The following is a 17,268-nucleotide window of genomic DNA, read 5'->3' on the forward strand; positions in this document are numbered from 1 at the left end:
GTTAAACAAGAGACACTTAGGACTAAGTAGCCTCCCAAAGGATTGATAAACTTTCACATGGGGAGTGTATGTGGTTGAGCCATTAGCCCCAAACGGTGTCTTGTTTAACTTGGCTTTTAAGATAACTAGCCCCTGTCTAACTTGAACTTCGCTGATGGTATCCCACCTTTACAGGGCTGACCCTCTTTATAACTTGGCTTTTTGTATTTATAAAATGGTTTTGATCAGATAGCACTCTTTTTTTTTTTTTTTTTTTTTCCTCCCCGTTCAGAAGAGAATTTAGCTTGGTTTAGAAAAGAATTAAGTTGCAAGAGAGAATATATTAGTGTCGCATTGAGAGACAAGCTGATTTTAATAAAGCACAATTGTAGAATGAAGAAAAAGGAACACAGCCAGAACAGGATTTTAACCCACAGCTTGCTCTCCCACAAGTACATTTTGTTGCCATAAGGCTGTGTGGAGAATACCTGACTATTTTTTGCATAACTGAAAAAGCTCATCTAGTCCCTTAAAATGAATATAAATACGGAAAATGACAAAAAGAAAACTGATATTTCACAAGGGCTAAAAAGCTTGAATCTGAATGTGTACTCATGTCTACTTGCTGACACAATTGCAAGAAAATCAGACAGTATAAATAACATATGGTTTGCTTTTCCAACAAAAGGAAAGAAGGAAGACAAGGGGGTTTAGTAAGTTTGGCAAGTTGTCCCTTCTAAACTATCATACTCTAAAAGGGACATTTTGTGTATCATTCCAGTTCTACAGATGCACCAAAAGCCAAATCCTGCTCTTACTGAAGTCAGTGGGAGTTTTGCCATCGACTTCACTGAGACTAAGATTTGGCCTCTGAAGAATTAATTCTAACAATCGGAGTTGTCAGGGCAGTAACAGATTTCTCATACAAGTTTTGTCCTGTGTGGATAGCGAAAGGCTCAGTTTTTAGCTTGGCTGAAGATGCTGCTGTGACTCTGAATGCCTGGGGTGTGGATGTGTGAGTGTGTCTGTAGGGAGAAGCTTTCGCAGAGTTAGGCAGATTTCAGTGAAGGGTAGGGATGGTATTTTACTCTGCATTGGTATGATGCTGGGTGCAGTGGGGGCCCAAAGCCTGATGGAGGACTCTGACCGCTTCTGTGCTATAAACAATTATTCATAATGGTGTTACAGAGCTCATAAACAGTGTTCTGTTCCTATGATAGATACAGTAAATGGGTAACATGTTGTTCTCATGTAGCAACATATGCTTTACATAATTTAGTAATGCAGTACTTTATATAGGCTTTTAGAATAAAAACAGGAAGGCATGTTATTCTACACTGCTCCACAGCTTGTACCCAAGCATTTCTGTATGTGACAGGAAAACACAGTTTGTAGTGACACAGCCAACTATTTTGCCTTTTCTTCAGAGCAGCATCTTTTAAAGTTGTGTTAAAATGTCCATAGAGAACAAATAAGTATTGTCCGTTGTGTACAACCTTATGTCCTCTAGCGTATTCTTCTCTGTAAGTTAACCAGAGCTCCATTCCAAATCATCTTTGTCAACCAAAAGCATATGGAAATAGGGGAAAGCAAAGGAATTTTTTTAAACATTTTAACTTTTTAGCATAGATCTGTATTATACAAGTGGGTTTTTTTATACAAACTATCCTCTTCTAACTATTTGCTTTTGGTTGAAAAATAGTGTTACTTCAGTGTTTTTACCACAATAGAAAGTGAAAAGTGTATTGCAGCAAACTGAAGAGTTAAAACCACAAAATCCCAGTGAAAATTGTATGGAGTTTAGAGTAACTCAGTGGAGTGTGAATGAATGATAGGAGGCCATTGCAAGATGTGCGGGGAAAAACCACCAGGATTTTTCCCATATTGTGTAAGACACCAAAGTAAACCTGCTTGCTTTATTTAAAGGGAATCATACTGTAAGTTCATTCTATCTTCTTCATCTTGGTAGGCAAAACCACTGTGAGAGGGAAGGCCAAGGGGAGACTCTCGTGTTAATACACTTCTTGTTTTCTTCCAGGAGAGTACACAACTGCTACAAATGCCGTCAGTGCAGCTTCACAGCTCTTGACACTCAGTCACTACTAGAGCACTTCAACACTGTGCATTGTCAGGAGATGGACGTCACTACAGCCAATGGGGAGGACAGTCATGGCGTTTCATCTATCAAGGAGGAGCCAAAAATTGACCTTAAGGTCTACAGTCTGATTAATCCAGACTCCAAAATGGGGGAGCCCATATCTGACAGCATAGTGAAGAGGGAAAAGATAGAAGATAAGGAAGTGCTCAAGGAGAAAGGTTGGACTGATAGTCCCAGTGATGATCTTCGCAACGTGTCTTGGAGAGGAACTGACATTTTGAGGGGGAGCCCATCATACACACAGACTAGTCTAGGCTTATTGACCCCAGTGTCTGTTGGCCAAGAGCAGCCAAAGCCTTTAAGGGATAGTCCAAACGTAGAAGCTGCCCATCTTGCACGGCCCATTTACGGCTTGGCCGTGGAGAGCAAGGGCTTCCTGCAGGGTGTGCCAGCCGGAGCAACGGAGAAAGCCGGACAGCTCACCCAGCCCTACCCTGGATCCGGGGACAGCAAGGCAAAGGACGAATCCCAGTCCTTACTACGGGTAGGAAGCGCTCTTTTTTTTCCCCTCACTTTTTATGATTACATGTATGTTATGTTTAATTAGGCATGCAAATAATTTCTTCAGTTCCACAGTAATGGGGTTGGCATTTTCTTCATGCATGGAAAATAAGAAAAACAAGGGAAGATTGAAAGACTCAAACTTGTAGAGCTAAACTGTCAGGTAAATGTTATAAAGTGTTTGCATAAAACAATGTATATATTGATGTAGTATGAGTAAGCAAGTGCTACTGCTTTTGCTGTTTAGCTCTGATGATTGAATTTTGTTTAATCATTCCTGCTAATTGTGCAGGTTGATGATGCATTTGAAGAAGCAAGGTTTAGAACCCCAGAAGGCTGCACATCTGTTACACTAAAACAACTAATCACCTCTTAAATTTTGTGGTGGTGTGACAGTTCACACTTAAGCAAGATTTCACATTATTAAATATCTAAGAATATGAAACCTGAGTTAAATATTAATAAAAAGTAACCTCTTTTTTGGAAAGCAACATAATTATGTATCAATTTTGACACTTGCCTGGTTGCCTTGGAAGCAAGAGAAAAACAAAAAAAGAGAAAAGGAAGGATCTTGGGTGATAAGAAAAAGAGAATATTTGTCACATCAAATAATTCCTACTCTGTCTTTTTTTAAAACAAAAAGACCTATATGTAAGTAACTTCCCCTTCCATCAAGGTATACTTTTCCCGCTGTAGAGAAATCTGAGGTTAGAAAAGCTCTCAGATTCTGACGAGCTGAACAGGGAGACATATAAGTGCCTTCTACTGGAGTCATCGCTGTGTGTTTTCAGGGGCTGTTCCCTATATGAACTTCTAGAAACTTGCTACAGAGTGGTCAGTCTGCAGACAAGTCTCACTAGAATGGAAGTGATGATCAGCTGTTTTTGTTTATTGTCTTTAATAAGAACATTTATAACCATAATGTCTATTACTTTAAGAGTGAACAAGTCAGAAGGAGAAAAAAGGCAAGATATTTTATTCCATGGTCTGCTAAGATTACACATGATATATCTGTCTCCGTATACATACGTTAAGTCTTACAAGCTCTTTTTGAAGGAAGTTAGTAGTCTTAAAAATACTGCAGCTGTTCTAATTATAAAATAATGTGTCTATCACTTAAAGCCTGCATGCAATTTAGGGGGACCACAGTCTTTTGTATCTTATAGGTCATGACATTGTCAAATTACTAGTGTCTGAGAAGCCGTTACAGTATGACAGGTTCCCTGTTGCAGACCTGGGTGCATGCTCACTGTGAATGGCAGGATTATATTTCTCTCCTCCATTTGGAAATATGTATAAAAATATATACTTATATCTGACTAGCAGTGGAATTCATGTTGTACATATGATTCTAGTTACATCCAACTTCAGTTCTTGTAGTGGTTCTTAGCAGTGTACAGCCATACTGGCCAGAGGAGCCATTTATATTGTGGGTTATCAGAATACAAATAATTTTCATGTTTAAAGGTCTAAATTTGAGTGGCAGCTGGAGCCTAAAATCTTAGTAAGTCGTAAGATAAGGCCATTATATTATCAGTTTTGGCCACTGGTGAATATAGAAGGGGAAACTGTATACTGGCTGCTTCTTATGCCCTTTCTAAAAACAACTTAAGACACTTTTTTAATGTTCTTATACAAAAACACTAATATAGAGATTTTTTCATATCAGTATTTTTATTACTTTGGAAATATTTTGATCAGTTCTGAATATTCAGAAATATGAAGTACCTGTAATTTCCATGATTTTCTGGGGAAAAAAAAGTTCTTATTTCTGTGTATTAACAATGTATATAAGTTAGTTCCTTGCATTTTAAAATGTGTACTACCCAACTTTTATAAGGTTTGTAAAAGGATTTATTAGTAGACCAGGTCTATACTGACTGGTGAAACCATACCAATACCCTTCAAAGAGGAATTATTTTTGTGTACACCTTTAGCTGCTTTGCTCTTTGAAATCTGTTGTACCAAGGACTCGTTTGTCTGGGTCTTCTCATTAGTTATAATATTCTAATTTTCACTTTTCTTCTTTGAAAATTGGACAAGTTGACTTTGTCAGTTTGAAATATTTTAAAAAAAGGAAAGGAGGTTAACTTACTACATCTGCTGAACAGAGTTCCCTAATCATACATATTTGATTACTATTGATGGATAGAGGAGAATAGTGAAAATTCAAACATCTTGAAGGTAAGGGGTGGTATGAAGGACAGGAGATGGTGGAAGATGAAGGAGTGTGATTCTGTGAGTGATATTAATTCCCTGTTCTCCTGGATCTCTGAAAAAGGTAACAGAAACCTATCCTTTATTTTGATCTTGATTTAGTTTTCTGTAGACAGTGTTATGGGATGCAGTACTGGAACCAGAAAATAAGAAGACAAAGTGATGGTCAGCTTGACCAGTGGGAGCTTGGTGTTGGGTATTATCTGACATACGTGTATGTTATATGTATGCCTGGAAGCTCATTTGGCCCAGACAGAATTAGAAATTGTTCAGAAAATAACTTCCCTTCCATTCTAGATAAATTTTTGTAATTCTCTTAAATTAAAAAAAAAAAAAAAAAAAACAACCAAAAACCAACCACAAACCTGGATATTGTTAAACAAATCTCTCATGATTATCCACTTTTGGAGAAATCTGTTTTTCTTATGTGAAATAGCTAGTAGAAGTAGCTAGTGTTGTGCTAAAAGTTGGGCCTTTCTAAAAGCACAGCATTAAATCAATACATACTTCTGATATAATGAATGCTTATGCACAATACTGTATCCCAGGTCTACTGGTGACTAGGAAACAAAACCTATAACAAAATTACTGTGGACACCTTCATTTTTTTTTTTTTTCTCCCAAAGTATGAGACAGAGGAAGGCAAAAATTTGTGATTACCCAGTGAATGAATAGTCTGAGAAATGGACTGAAAAAAATCTAACATCCCTGTGGTTGTACTGTCTATTCAGTATTTATAAAGTGGTTCTGCCTATTACAAATTATTTGTAATGATTTGACAGTAGCAGTAATACTATGTGCTTTTCTTTTGGTTCTCTTATGACTCGGGGAAGGGAAAGGGGAGATTGTGTTTATAACTTTTTTTTCATATAGACAGATGTTAAAATTGCAAGTGGGTTTCTAGATACTGAGTTTAGGAGTGATTAGCACTTTAATAAAATATCAGAAGATGATACAGATCAGCTGGGGAAGGCGTAAAAATCTACAATTGCTTACAGAAATCCCTAATGCCTACAGGATAATTGTAAACTTTCAGAAATTACTTGGAGTGTTTTTCAGCTTTGCATGTTGTGTAAGCCATTATATGCTGCTTTCTTGCATTCCTTCCATGCATGATGGACATGTTCCTTCCCCAGACTCTGTGCTACAGTAGATTATTTGTGGGAGTCATTAGGGTAGGATTTATTTTCTTTTTAGCAGCTAAAAGACGGAATCACTTGTGACCTTTCAGGAGCTGGGGGTGGTGCAGTGGTGATAGCTTGAACTCTGCATGTGTGCAAACACACATATGCAGTGGATGCACCTTTTTCCCCGAGAGCACTTCCAAACTGTGTGTATGTAACAGAATCTTTCTCAGGGGCTTGGTACACTTCTGTGTGTAGTTTTAATTTATTTTTCTTATTACAATGTTTCCAGCAGCTGTACTTACAGCAAATCGGTATGTTTTGCAAATGGGAATTACAAAAAATGTACCTCAGCGTGGTACAATGTAGACATTATTTCTGCTCTTCCTTAGAGTAGCTGATTTTATAGTTTAAAGATTTGTTGATACTGGAAGGTCTATTGAGATGCAAAAATGTTCCTTTTTTTGCGTAGCACATTGGCAGCCAGTGGACTCCAGGCCAGGCAGATTGTTTAATGCTTTGACAGCACAGATCTTGGACAGCAGGAACTTTTTGCTAAACTGATTTTAAATGAAGTGTCCTGTTTTGGTATGTGTGGACACTGTAGAAAAAAGTTTTGCACAAAATTGGGAATTGCAGTCTGAGCCTTCAGACCTGTACACAGACCTAGTTAGCCCACCTGAAGGTATTGGTAAACACTGCTGCTTCACATCATAGTTTGTCTGATGCGTATGCAGAACAGTACAGATCAGTGTGTCCTGCAGTGCCACATAGACATGAAGGCAACAGGGAGATGCCTGTGTATTAATCATAATTCAGGTAACGGTGGGATTTGTATACTGTCAGAGAGAGTTTGTCAAATTATTGCAAAGATACTGGTGATTTTTATCAAAGGCAGACTGCAGGCTGTAATGTTACATATCTAACTGAAGTTATGTTAACCTTTGCTATAACCTTTTTATATGGAGCAAGGGATAAAATCAGCTCCTCTGTTAAATTGAGATTATTTTGCACTGTAATGATCAGACTGTTTACACACTACAGGAAGTCACAGCATTTCAAGGAAGTTTCCATTTACTTTAAGAGGAGTTATTTTCTTTTTGTCTGTGATATTTACACTTCTGATATGTCATATAGTGTTCTGCTGGTTATATGGCTTTAAATCTGGGGGAGACAGGAAATCAGAAAAAGTTATATCCCCTCTGCCTGTTTTGCATTCTCCTGTGTGGCTGATTGACAGATCTAATTTTAAAAGAAGCAATTGGTGTGTATGTAGTAAATTTACATATAATTGATTTAATATCAGTGTAGTAAATATCAGACACAATCCTTAGTGGTGAAACATTATTTCTTCTGTTATAAAGTACTGACTCCTGTTATCCATGGAATTAGATGCCGGATAGCTGCAAAGCAGTGGAAATGCTGAACTTGGCCTTTGTGATTTCCAGAACACTTTTCTAAACATTTAATTCTTGGCCAGAAGGATAACATACCTTTGGGGTAAAGCCCGCCTCTTTGATGTTAGTGGAAGTATTGCTGCTTCCTTTAGCAGGAGCACAAGGAGCAGCACTGGAAGGTTCAAGCACACGGAGTGGGAATTTGGTTTAAATTTGATTTTTCGGTGGTCACTACAGGGTAATGGATGGGAGGTTTTGTGTGCTTTCACATTGTGTCCCACTTCCAACCGGCTTTTGATAGCAACATCTTAATAGTATATCTACAGAATTAAATTTAATGCATATAATGGTATCATACATCTTATATTTAAGTTGGTGGAGGTTTTGGATGCTACATCTCATCCTTCAGCCACTCTGGGAAAGAAAAAGCAGCCCTTTAAAGAAGAAACATCTGAAATAGTTTCTCTTGTAGCTGCATCTCATTTTTTTCCCATTTCCTCTGACTGTTAGAGATCTTTCAGGAAGTATTTATAGTCAAGGCCATTCATTGCCATACGGGTCCTCTAATTAGCTGAGGGGAACTCAGCAGGCACTGTGTCTTACTAATGCACAGAGCTCTGTCAGGTCAGAAAGCTGCCAAAGTATTTCAGTTTTTTTAGAAGCACCTGTTTCCACAAGCCTCTGCCTGGGGAGGCAGTGGGCTACTTTTAAAAAATACAACTACATCCTGGAAAACGACAAGAATCCTCCAACAAGGAAAATTAGAAAATAAAGTCAGGACTTGAAGAGAAAGGGTTTTTAAGCCTTGGGTTTCCTGTGTAAACCCGAGGCAGGTAAAATTCTCATGCTGGCAAAGGGCTCGTGAAGGAAGCTAAAATAACTTTCTGAAGGTTTCAAGTAGTTTAGAAACAAACATGTACTTGGCTGCTTTTAGTAACTACTGGAACCAAACCCACGAGAAATTGAATGTTTTGCATTACTCATCTGACAGAGTGATCAGATAGGACTAGAAAGTAACTTTTAGAAAAATGTTAACCTGCCCAATTAAAGGCATGTTTCTGGTTTGTGTGTGGGGTGTGTCTGTCATGTGGAGAGACAACCCCACCTCATGCATGTTTACCCACCAGTCAGTGCATATTTTTTATTTATTTTTTCTTCTCTCTTTTACGAAATGTGGTTTAGAAGAGAATTAAATGATAAAATCATTATTTGGGTGGGGTGTGGTAATAATGCGAAAGGGCAGCAGCTACGTCAAAATCCTTGATGAAAAGGTGAATCAGTATGTGGAACAAAGGGCTAGCGAGATTGCTACAGGCCCCCGGGCCGCTGCGTAAGCAGCAGGATTTATTGAAGTTGCTATGATCAATAACAATGATTCAAACCGAGAGAACCAAGATATTTCTTGATTTAAAACAAGCTGCTGCGTTCAGATGGGAGAGATGGTAATGAAGATGAGAACAAAAGAACACTTTCTTGTACTGAACCGAGTGGCCAAAACAGATTGACAATCAGTGTCAGATGCAATTAACTCAGTTTTATATTACCTTCCTAGTTTGGGTAGGAGAACCTCTCTCTTGCCCTCTCTGGCCTCTGTTTGGTTTGCTGGTACTGGTGGAAGCGAGGAGGGGCAGCGCACCATTGTCACCTGGATGCGTGCACCAGGACTTGGCTTAGCCGGGCCAGTGTAACCTGGGTGCTTGAGGCAGCTGCTCCATGCCATGGCTGCCATGGGGAACGGCGGTCATTGAACTCGGTGGGGGGGTGGGAGTATCCTCGGTGCCTGAGTACAGCTCTCCCTGGCAGCTCCCACCACTCCGGACTGGGTAGGGGATCCGGGCACAGAGGGGCCCCCAGCACTGTCCCCCAGCCTGAACAGGAGCCCTCGGCCTGGGGCAGTGTGAGCCAGAGCCTCCCTCGCCCTGGGTCTCCCTCCTGGCTCAGCCCCTCTGCACAACTCAGCTGCCCTTGTCGAGGCTGAAAACAATCTCGTCCTGCAGCCCTTACTCATCCCCTCCTTGCTCCAAACTGGACACACTGAATTAGGAAACCTTATTCCTTTAGGTATGACCAATCCTGGTAAGCAGCTATTTTTTTTTTACTGTCTTCAAATGCATTCCTGATTTTTATTTTTATTTTTTTAAATTGTGCCCGCTGTGGATGCAGCTCAGTTAAAGCAGTGTCAGGGTATGGAGCACAGCTGTGGGCACTGCAAAGGCAAACAGTGGAGCAGCCGCTCCCTCCAGTCTAAACAATTCTGAGAACTGTCAATGGGAAGCTTTGTTTAAACTGGGAAGTAAGTAAATGCAGCTTCTTGCATGATGACTAATTTCAATAATTAGTTGAGCTTTCCCAAAAATTTTGAAAAGTTAAATGCAACTATAACCATTATACAGCCCTATTATTTTGTATTTTTTGTTTTGTATTGCTAGTAGTACTTAGCATTAGATTATATACCTGAAGTGAAATGGAAGCTTCAATTTTATTTAGAAACTAAGGATAATCTTTGCCAAACTGGATCCAATAGGAAACACACATTCATGTCCAAGGGCAGAACTTGCTGCTAACTTGTAGATTTTCAATGGAAAATTAAATTTCATAGATGAATGCAGGCAAGGATTGTACATAATTCTGTTTCTGCCTGACGTACTATGCTGCTGAACAGTGAAAATCTATACAAAGACACCTCTAACATCTGGAAGTGCAGAGTTGCTTCCTCTGTTGAATTTTAGACAACCCTCTACATGTATTTGGTAATTAAAAGGCACAATAAATATACTCTTTTAGAGGAGGGATATTATGATAGACAGCAAATAAATGTTTAATTTATTGGACTAAGAAGGGAGCATTGTAATTATAATTGATTTGAAGGAATCCAGATGCTATCCACATCTGAACAAATTTAAAATGGTAAAGATTTAGAAACAGATTTATGAATAAACAATGCACACACGTGTTCCATGATTTTTCCATGGAGGTATTTAGGGGTTAAAACACCCAGTTAAAAATGACAACTATGGAAAATAGTTGTTATATGAACAGATGTGTGCTGAAACAGAAATATATATACATATATATGAGAGATATGCAAAAGGTTTTCTGGAACGTCTTTTGTTACCTTAGCATTCCTCAGAATATGCATGTGGCCACCTTAATTTTAATATCTCTAGTGTAGCACAATTGATTTAGCAAACAATTTCCTGCCTAATATAATTAATTTACTTCTTGTACCAAGTTCTGGTTTTAAAATTAAGCTTCATAATGGATAAATGGTTCTGTTGTTGTTTTTCTAAGCATTTTTTGAAGTAGCATTATGTATATTTTAGAAAATCTTACAGTCTTTGTTGCAGTGATACAATAATATGTGTATGTAATATAAATCTATAAATGTGTTCCATATTGTGTGTTACATTATTTAGAATTCAGATAGAATACAATTTGTGCACAAAGGTGGGAGGAGGAATAAGAATGTTTTAGCTTTTCACACTGTGCACGGTGTTAGGTTTCTGAAACGTATGGCGTGGTGGCAGCCCAGACTATGCAGCGCTTTGCAGGCCGCTTGTGAATGGACTTTGAAATCTTTGCTGAGTCTGTGTATCCCTGTGCTGCCTGAGATTTGCAAATCTCAGGTTGGTGAATCATATTTGCCATACTTCGATGTTTAATTCCCTATGATTTCTTGGCAGCTCTAGGCCTTAGTCTCCCCGTTCTGTCTGTAAAGTGGGAATAAGGGCAGTTTCCCGTTTTGAGATGCATTAAAGTATTGTGCAACACTGTCGTCATAGCAAGAAGTGCCTTATCCACAGTCATCCTGAAACAGTATTCCCAGTTAACTTCTCTGGGCACGATGATGTAACTTTCTGCAAGAATACCAGTGAAAGAGAAAATCTTAAGAAACAGATTATAATTTTAACCTTGTTAACATTTCTATTCTTTCCTTCTGTCTGGAGAAAAAGAAAAAATAAGAAAAAAGAGCAGGAATTTTGGAGCAAGGCATTTGCATTTCTTGTTGACTTTGACCTAATTTTGGTTTATGTGCCTCTGATGTGTATAGTGGCAAACTACACGTTTTCACTTATGGGAAGAAGTCTTTTAACGATGGCTTACAGTGCAGTCTTTAATCATGTGAGTTGCCTCCAGCACTTGCTGAGAGTAAATTCCACCCTCTCCATTTTCAGATGGATTGTACTATTGGCTGTTTCTCCTTGCAAGACTGTCTGTGATTTGAAAATTGTGTTTAAATTAAAAAAAGTAAGGAAAAAAGAGAAATAATCAGAACATTTGTCAAGGAATTTGTTATGAATGGGAACGAGGAGCAATGCAAACAAGCTTGGAATGAGTTTTAATTCACATGTTATTCTGGGAGCCTACAATTTCTGGTGAGAAAATGGCATATTTTAGGTCTGTTTCCTCCAGTTTTTGGCATGGAGCAATGCCTGTTTTGTTCAGTCAGATGTTCAGATGGGAATTTTGGATGCTTAGAACTAATTTTAGTAGGTGGGGGGCAAATTTATTATGATGCTACAAATAGAGTTTGATCACAGCTGCTTCATTGCAATTATAAAAATCAGCTATGAATCACTTAAACTATATTTACTGGTTGCAAAAAAAAACCCCCAAAAACCTAATCTATACAAAACTCTGTCTTGTTTCCCTTGAAGTTCTGAGTATCATCCTTTATATATCCAGTATTTTGAATTTGACTTGATGATGTTGCCAGAGTATTTTCATGCTGCTCTCCTCCCGTGCCTCGACGGTGGTAGTGTGCTCAAATGACTCTACCTTTCTTTAGTGAAGAAACTGTATTTTTTTATGTTAGGGTGAATTTCTGAGCTTATTCTAAAATTACAGTAAATCACACACAGACCTCTTCAGACTTAGTAAAAAATGTTAGAAACTTCACTGGAAGTTGGGCACTTCAAAGCTTTTGCTACTCCAGTCTGTACATGACTAAAAGGCTGTAAGGCAGACACCGCAAGGTGAAAGCTTTCAAATCAAAGCAAAACTTAATATACCGCTATTATCCCCTTTATAAGTCATATGGAGAATAGTATCTTTAAATATTTATGAGTTTTTTCTGATAGTAACTGCTTTAATGTTTATGGTGTTATGCTTTTGAGTTAGAAGAGAAAATATGGAGTTATTCTCCATATTTTTTGACGCTTCATGGCAGCTCCTTTCCCAACCCAAAGGGTATGTATTCCAGACCTGTTTAAAAGTTTGTATTGTGCAGAATAAGCTTAGTCAGCCTGTTTCTTGAGAAAAACATTTTCTTCACAATTCAGTTAATGGACTCGGCTATGGTGATCATTTTGGCATTCCTCCCTGCAGCTGATAAAGAAGACAAACATCTGTAAAGCTCTACCATTGACAGTAGCACAGTACCTGTTACTGTATTACTGAAATTCATTTATATTTGACTGAGGTATGCTAGAAACTTAAATATTACCTTTTGTTTAAAGGTCTTATAAACCCTACCTTATGCAGTGAGGGGTGGAAAGAATTAATGGAAAACGTGATTAAAATCTTCTAGGCTCTAAGGCTTGTAAACAGATTGGCACCTGCATATGTTTGTGTGCATACATGTGTTTCACTGGTTTGTTTACTAATTGTAAATTAGGTTTAAAAATTAGAATGAAGAGATTTATTTTTAAATTGAAAATGAAAAGGCTTTTCCACTGAACACAGAATTTCTGTAGTTATTTATCCAAATGGTTTGCAGACTAATATTAATAATTGTTAAAGCAAAGAGTATGTTACAAGTTTACTGTTTTTTCCATTACAGGAAGTGATGTTCTGCTTATCAGAAGTTTTAAATCTGGGCAGATTTTAAAATATATGTTCTCGTGCCTTTAAGACTGTAAGCTTAATCATCACTTAAACCAGTTTGCCTTTGCCTTCTACTAACCAACTGAACAGTTGAAGGGTAGAGGTCTTTTCAATAGTTATCCGTAACAACTGTCAGAGCAGGTTTGATATAGGGACTTTTATAGAAATTAAGAGGATAGTTGATGTCTTTTAAATTTGATCCCTCAGTTTCTTTGTATAACGTTCAATTAAGTGACTCCTCATGTAAGTAAGACTCAGTCAAACTTCATGACCAACTTCGTATGTCTCCGGAGAGGCGTTTCAACTTCAGCTCTGAGTTGGCATTGGTGTAGACCTTTAGACTGAACTTTTTCTGAAATGTATCATTTCAGTGAGTGAACAGACAGCCTGGGGTGAAGCCTTAATCATTGCTTAAAGGTATTTGACAGCTTTTTTGGTGATACCCTTTTTAAGAAGTGAAGCATAAACCATTTTGGATACCAGTCCCCCAGGTACATCACTGTTGTAGGGAAAGAACATTTTTAAAACCACAGTTGAGAAATATTTTATCTGCGCTGGTTCTGTAGGTCCTTTGCAAAGAAGTTAAATTTCATAAGTGCTAGGAACTTAACAGGACCACCATCCAGCTGTCCACACCACCGGGCTCCCAGCACCTGGAGAGCTGCAGGGCGTGCCTGGTGCTCTGCCTGGCTGTGGATGTCTCCGGACCCCTGCTGACAGCTATTTTCATCAGTATAGATCTGCTTCCCTCTTCGCTTGGTCAGGTTGCAAGGAAACATCACTGTAATCGCTTGTCTCCTTTCACTTGGTTTAACTTGCTCCTCCATCAGTCTTTTGTGGAACTTACAGTTTTCTAAAAGTAATTGAAATTCTCCAACTTTGGAGCTTTCTTTTGAAAGAAGAAATACCAAACCATTATTCTGTTATAAGAACTCTCTAGGCTTTCTGATCTGTCTTTCCTAAATTACACATTGTCTGCATCGAAAAAGGAGGCTTCCTGATGGAGAGAGATTAAGCAAAATTGTCTCCCTCTTCTTCTCAGCATCTGCACTTTGCCACAGTTGGAGCCAGGGTATTGGTCTGCATGGGCTTTGCTCTGACAGGTTTTCTCTCGAATGCCTACTAGCATGCACATAAATGGTCCCAGCGATCTGATATACTTCCCACCAAAAATATTCTCATAGCCTGCCTTGCTTTCATCAGCACCAGTAGATTAAACCTCAGCTAGTGGAAGGAGACATGTTGGAGCACAGCAGAAGAACAGAATGGATGAAACTACAAATTGTTAGTCTGTTAAACACAGATTATGTCTTTTGGGTACAAATTCCATTAGCGACTGAATGAGTCTGGATGGGTAGTAGCTTGTGGAAGTATTTGTTATGACAAAACCAACTTTTCATTAATAGACAAAGTTATCCTGTTTTCCTCTGTAGTCTGGCCAACATCAAAATGTTTCAAACTAATTTCAGACTTGTAAAACACTGTCTATCAGATACAGACATATGGATTGAACTAGTAATTTGCTTGCCATCTGCTGATAAAGGAAGCAAGGCGTCTAAGTAGAAAATGAAGAAGTTCTCCCGCCCCCCCCCCCCCCCCCATTGGAATGTCATGTGGTGCCTTTAGTAGTTGTTTGTATTGACATTTTTATTGATTGTTATGTAAAGTGTTACACTGCATTGACCTGCATCTGCTTTCAATCTGATAATTATGATTTTTTTTGTTTACAAAATATCCGTAATAATTTGAGCCTATAAATAATATAGTTACAAAGTAATCCATTTTAAATCTGAAAAAATAAGTTGATAACCATAATTCTTATTGTGTGAAGCAGGAATAAGCTTATTCTTTTGCTTGGAAAAGAGAAAAACCTTAAGTGTTACTAACCAAGAGTTAATTAAAATTGTATTTTCTTTTAGTCAAAATTTCCCCTTTCCTCCTGAAAGATAGGATAGAGGCCAGGAAAAACAATACAATTTCCAACATGAAACCAACCAAAGCTCCCAAAACTTTTCTGCTTAGGGGAAAATGGATACTTGAGCTTTCTGGTTTGTTTTTGGTTTTTGTTTTGGTTTTTTTTTGTTTTTTTGTTTTTCTTCTTTAAGAGTCTTCTCTTAGTAGCCCTGATGGTTTGTGCAGGTTCAGAGTTTGTCTCCCAAATCTTTGTCAAGGCTTAGCAGTGCTGGCAGTAGCTATTTCATCTGGGGATGATTGACCTGGAAGGGCAGGGAGGTTTCTTTGCCTCACTGCAGCAGGACCAGCCCGAGGCCAGTGCTGTCTGCCAGAGCTGGAACATTGTGGTGTTGGGAGCCGTTCCTTCACCGGGTGCATTGCCTCACTGCTTGCCTTCGGGAAGCTGCAGGGTCTAAGAGTTGAAGATTTGCTTCTTGAAACTGTATAGACTTAAAACATTTCAACATATAGGTCCTGGTTATCAGTGGAAATAATAATTATCAGTCCATAATGAAAGGTGTGTGTTCTTTTAGTTAATACTTTCTGTACGTTTGTCCGTTTTCATGAAGCATTTAGAGTTTCTCTGTTGAAAAGTGACAGAGCGAGTACAAAATGCAGTAACTTCTTAACAGGCATACTGCTTTCATAGGTAATATAACATTCTCAATCAGTGCTTGAATACATGCAACTTTAGTTAGTTAAATAATAATAAATACTCACTTCAGCCCTAGTTCTCCATTTTTTTTTTTTTCATATCAACAAGTATTTTATTTTTTATTGATTTCAGTGATCTGTTTTGTACAGATAGTGCTAAAAATATTCAGGAGCTGTATTGTTAAACATGAGTTATGTCTTAAAAGTTGTCACAGAATTTTGATTTTCTCTTAGATAAGTCCAATTTTTTTCTGCAGCAATTGACTTGCCAGCAGTGTAGGATGTAAAGAATGTACCAAAGAATTTTTATATGTGCTTGAAGTGAAAGTAGTATGGAAAATCACTGCTTGCCCAATATACTGTTTTCTCTTCTGTAAATACCTTTGTTTTTCTGAAAATTGATGTTCACTGTAATGTCCTGCAAAGTCTGTGAACAACGAAGATGCCTGTTAACAAATGCCACCTTCTCGTTTCTGAGAGAGGTTATGTATGGTTTCATTTGAAAAAAGCTAACCAGTTACACAAATAACAAGTTTTCCACAATGTACAGTTAATTACCATTTTACGTTTGGAATTTACGCTATGCAGAAAGCTACTGCAACAGTTAGCAACATTTTAACAGATGGACATTTGTTTCAGATGTACACATAGGAACTGTTATCTGTGACAGCAAGAAGCCTGCAAAAGTAAGAGGAAAATTCAGATAGTACTGGTGAAGTAAAAGCTTAGGTAAATTCAGTGCTCTTGCGATGACTTGCAGAAGGCATTAAGCTACAAGCACCACTGCCAGTGGTGCCATTACTATATGGTTTGCCACATGCTTCCCCTCTGTTTTTTATGGCTTAAGCTACATCTGATATGCTCAGTCTGCCCATGTATTGTGTTTCTACGCTGTGTTCCAGCACACGGATTCTAGTTCTACTCTGCATCTGATGGGCCTGTTGGGTTTTGATCTGGTTTTATTTCATTGAAAACATCGGGGCTCTATATTTTCCTGCTGGTAAATGTAGGATTTTTATTTACAGCGTACACTGGGAAGTGTATGTCCAGAGTAATTTTATCCTTTTGAAGTTATTTGTTTTGCTTTGTTTTGTTTTAATAGAACCTACCATGCTGTACAGTATCTGACAGTTCCCATGTTTATAATGCTTTGAAACATATATTGCAAGTGATAAAATATAGGCTTTTACAGCATTCTGTTTGGGTATGTTGACTTTGGCAATGGAGTCAAGTTACTGCTTCACAACAATCAGGAGGATATCAGATACTTAGTTATATTATATTGGATACTTACATTAGATACTTAAACATTGCCTACCAGAAACTTGTAAGCTTGCTGTTGATGGGCATATTCACCTCACATTATTAAATGGCTCTTCATAGATTAATGTTTGTAAGTCCATTATGTAGCTTGGTAAACTAAACTGGAAGGAGATGAACGTATGATCAATGGGGTAGG

The 17,268-nt window shown here is 38.1% G+C and overlaps 1 protein-coding gene across 3 annotated transcripts in view; it reads left to right on the forward strand.

The window, feature by feature from the left end:
- Positions 1-17,268, forward strand: part of TRPS1 (transcriptional repressor GATA binding 1) — a 218,133-nt gene that overhangs the window by 61,302 nt on the left and 139,563 nt on the right. For all 3 annotated transcript variants that reach the window (XM_074898510.1, XM_074898512.1, XM_074898511.1), the window contains one exon: positions 2,018-2,621. In XM_074898510.1, coding sequence (XP_074754611.1) covers positions 2,018-2,621 — 604 coding nt within the window. The remainder of the gene's footprint in view (positions 1-2,017; positions 2,622-17,268) is intronic.

The sequence above is a fragment of the Athene noctua genome, chromosome 2 (genome assembly GCF_965140245.1).
Source record: "Athene noctua chromosome 2, bAthNoc1.hap1.1, whole genome shotgun sequence".
In the NCBI taxonomy this organism is placed as follows: domain Eukaryota; kingdom Metazoa; phylum Chordata; class Aves; order Strigiformes; family Strigidae; genus Athene; species Athene noctua.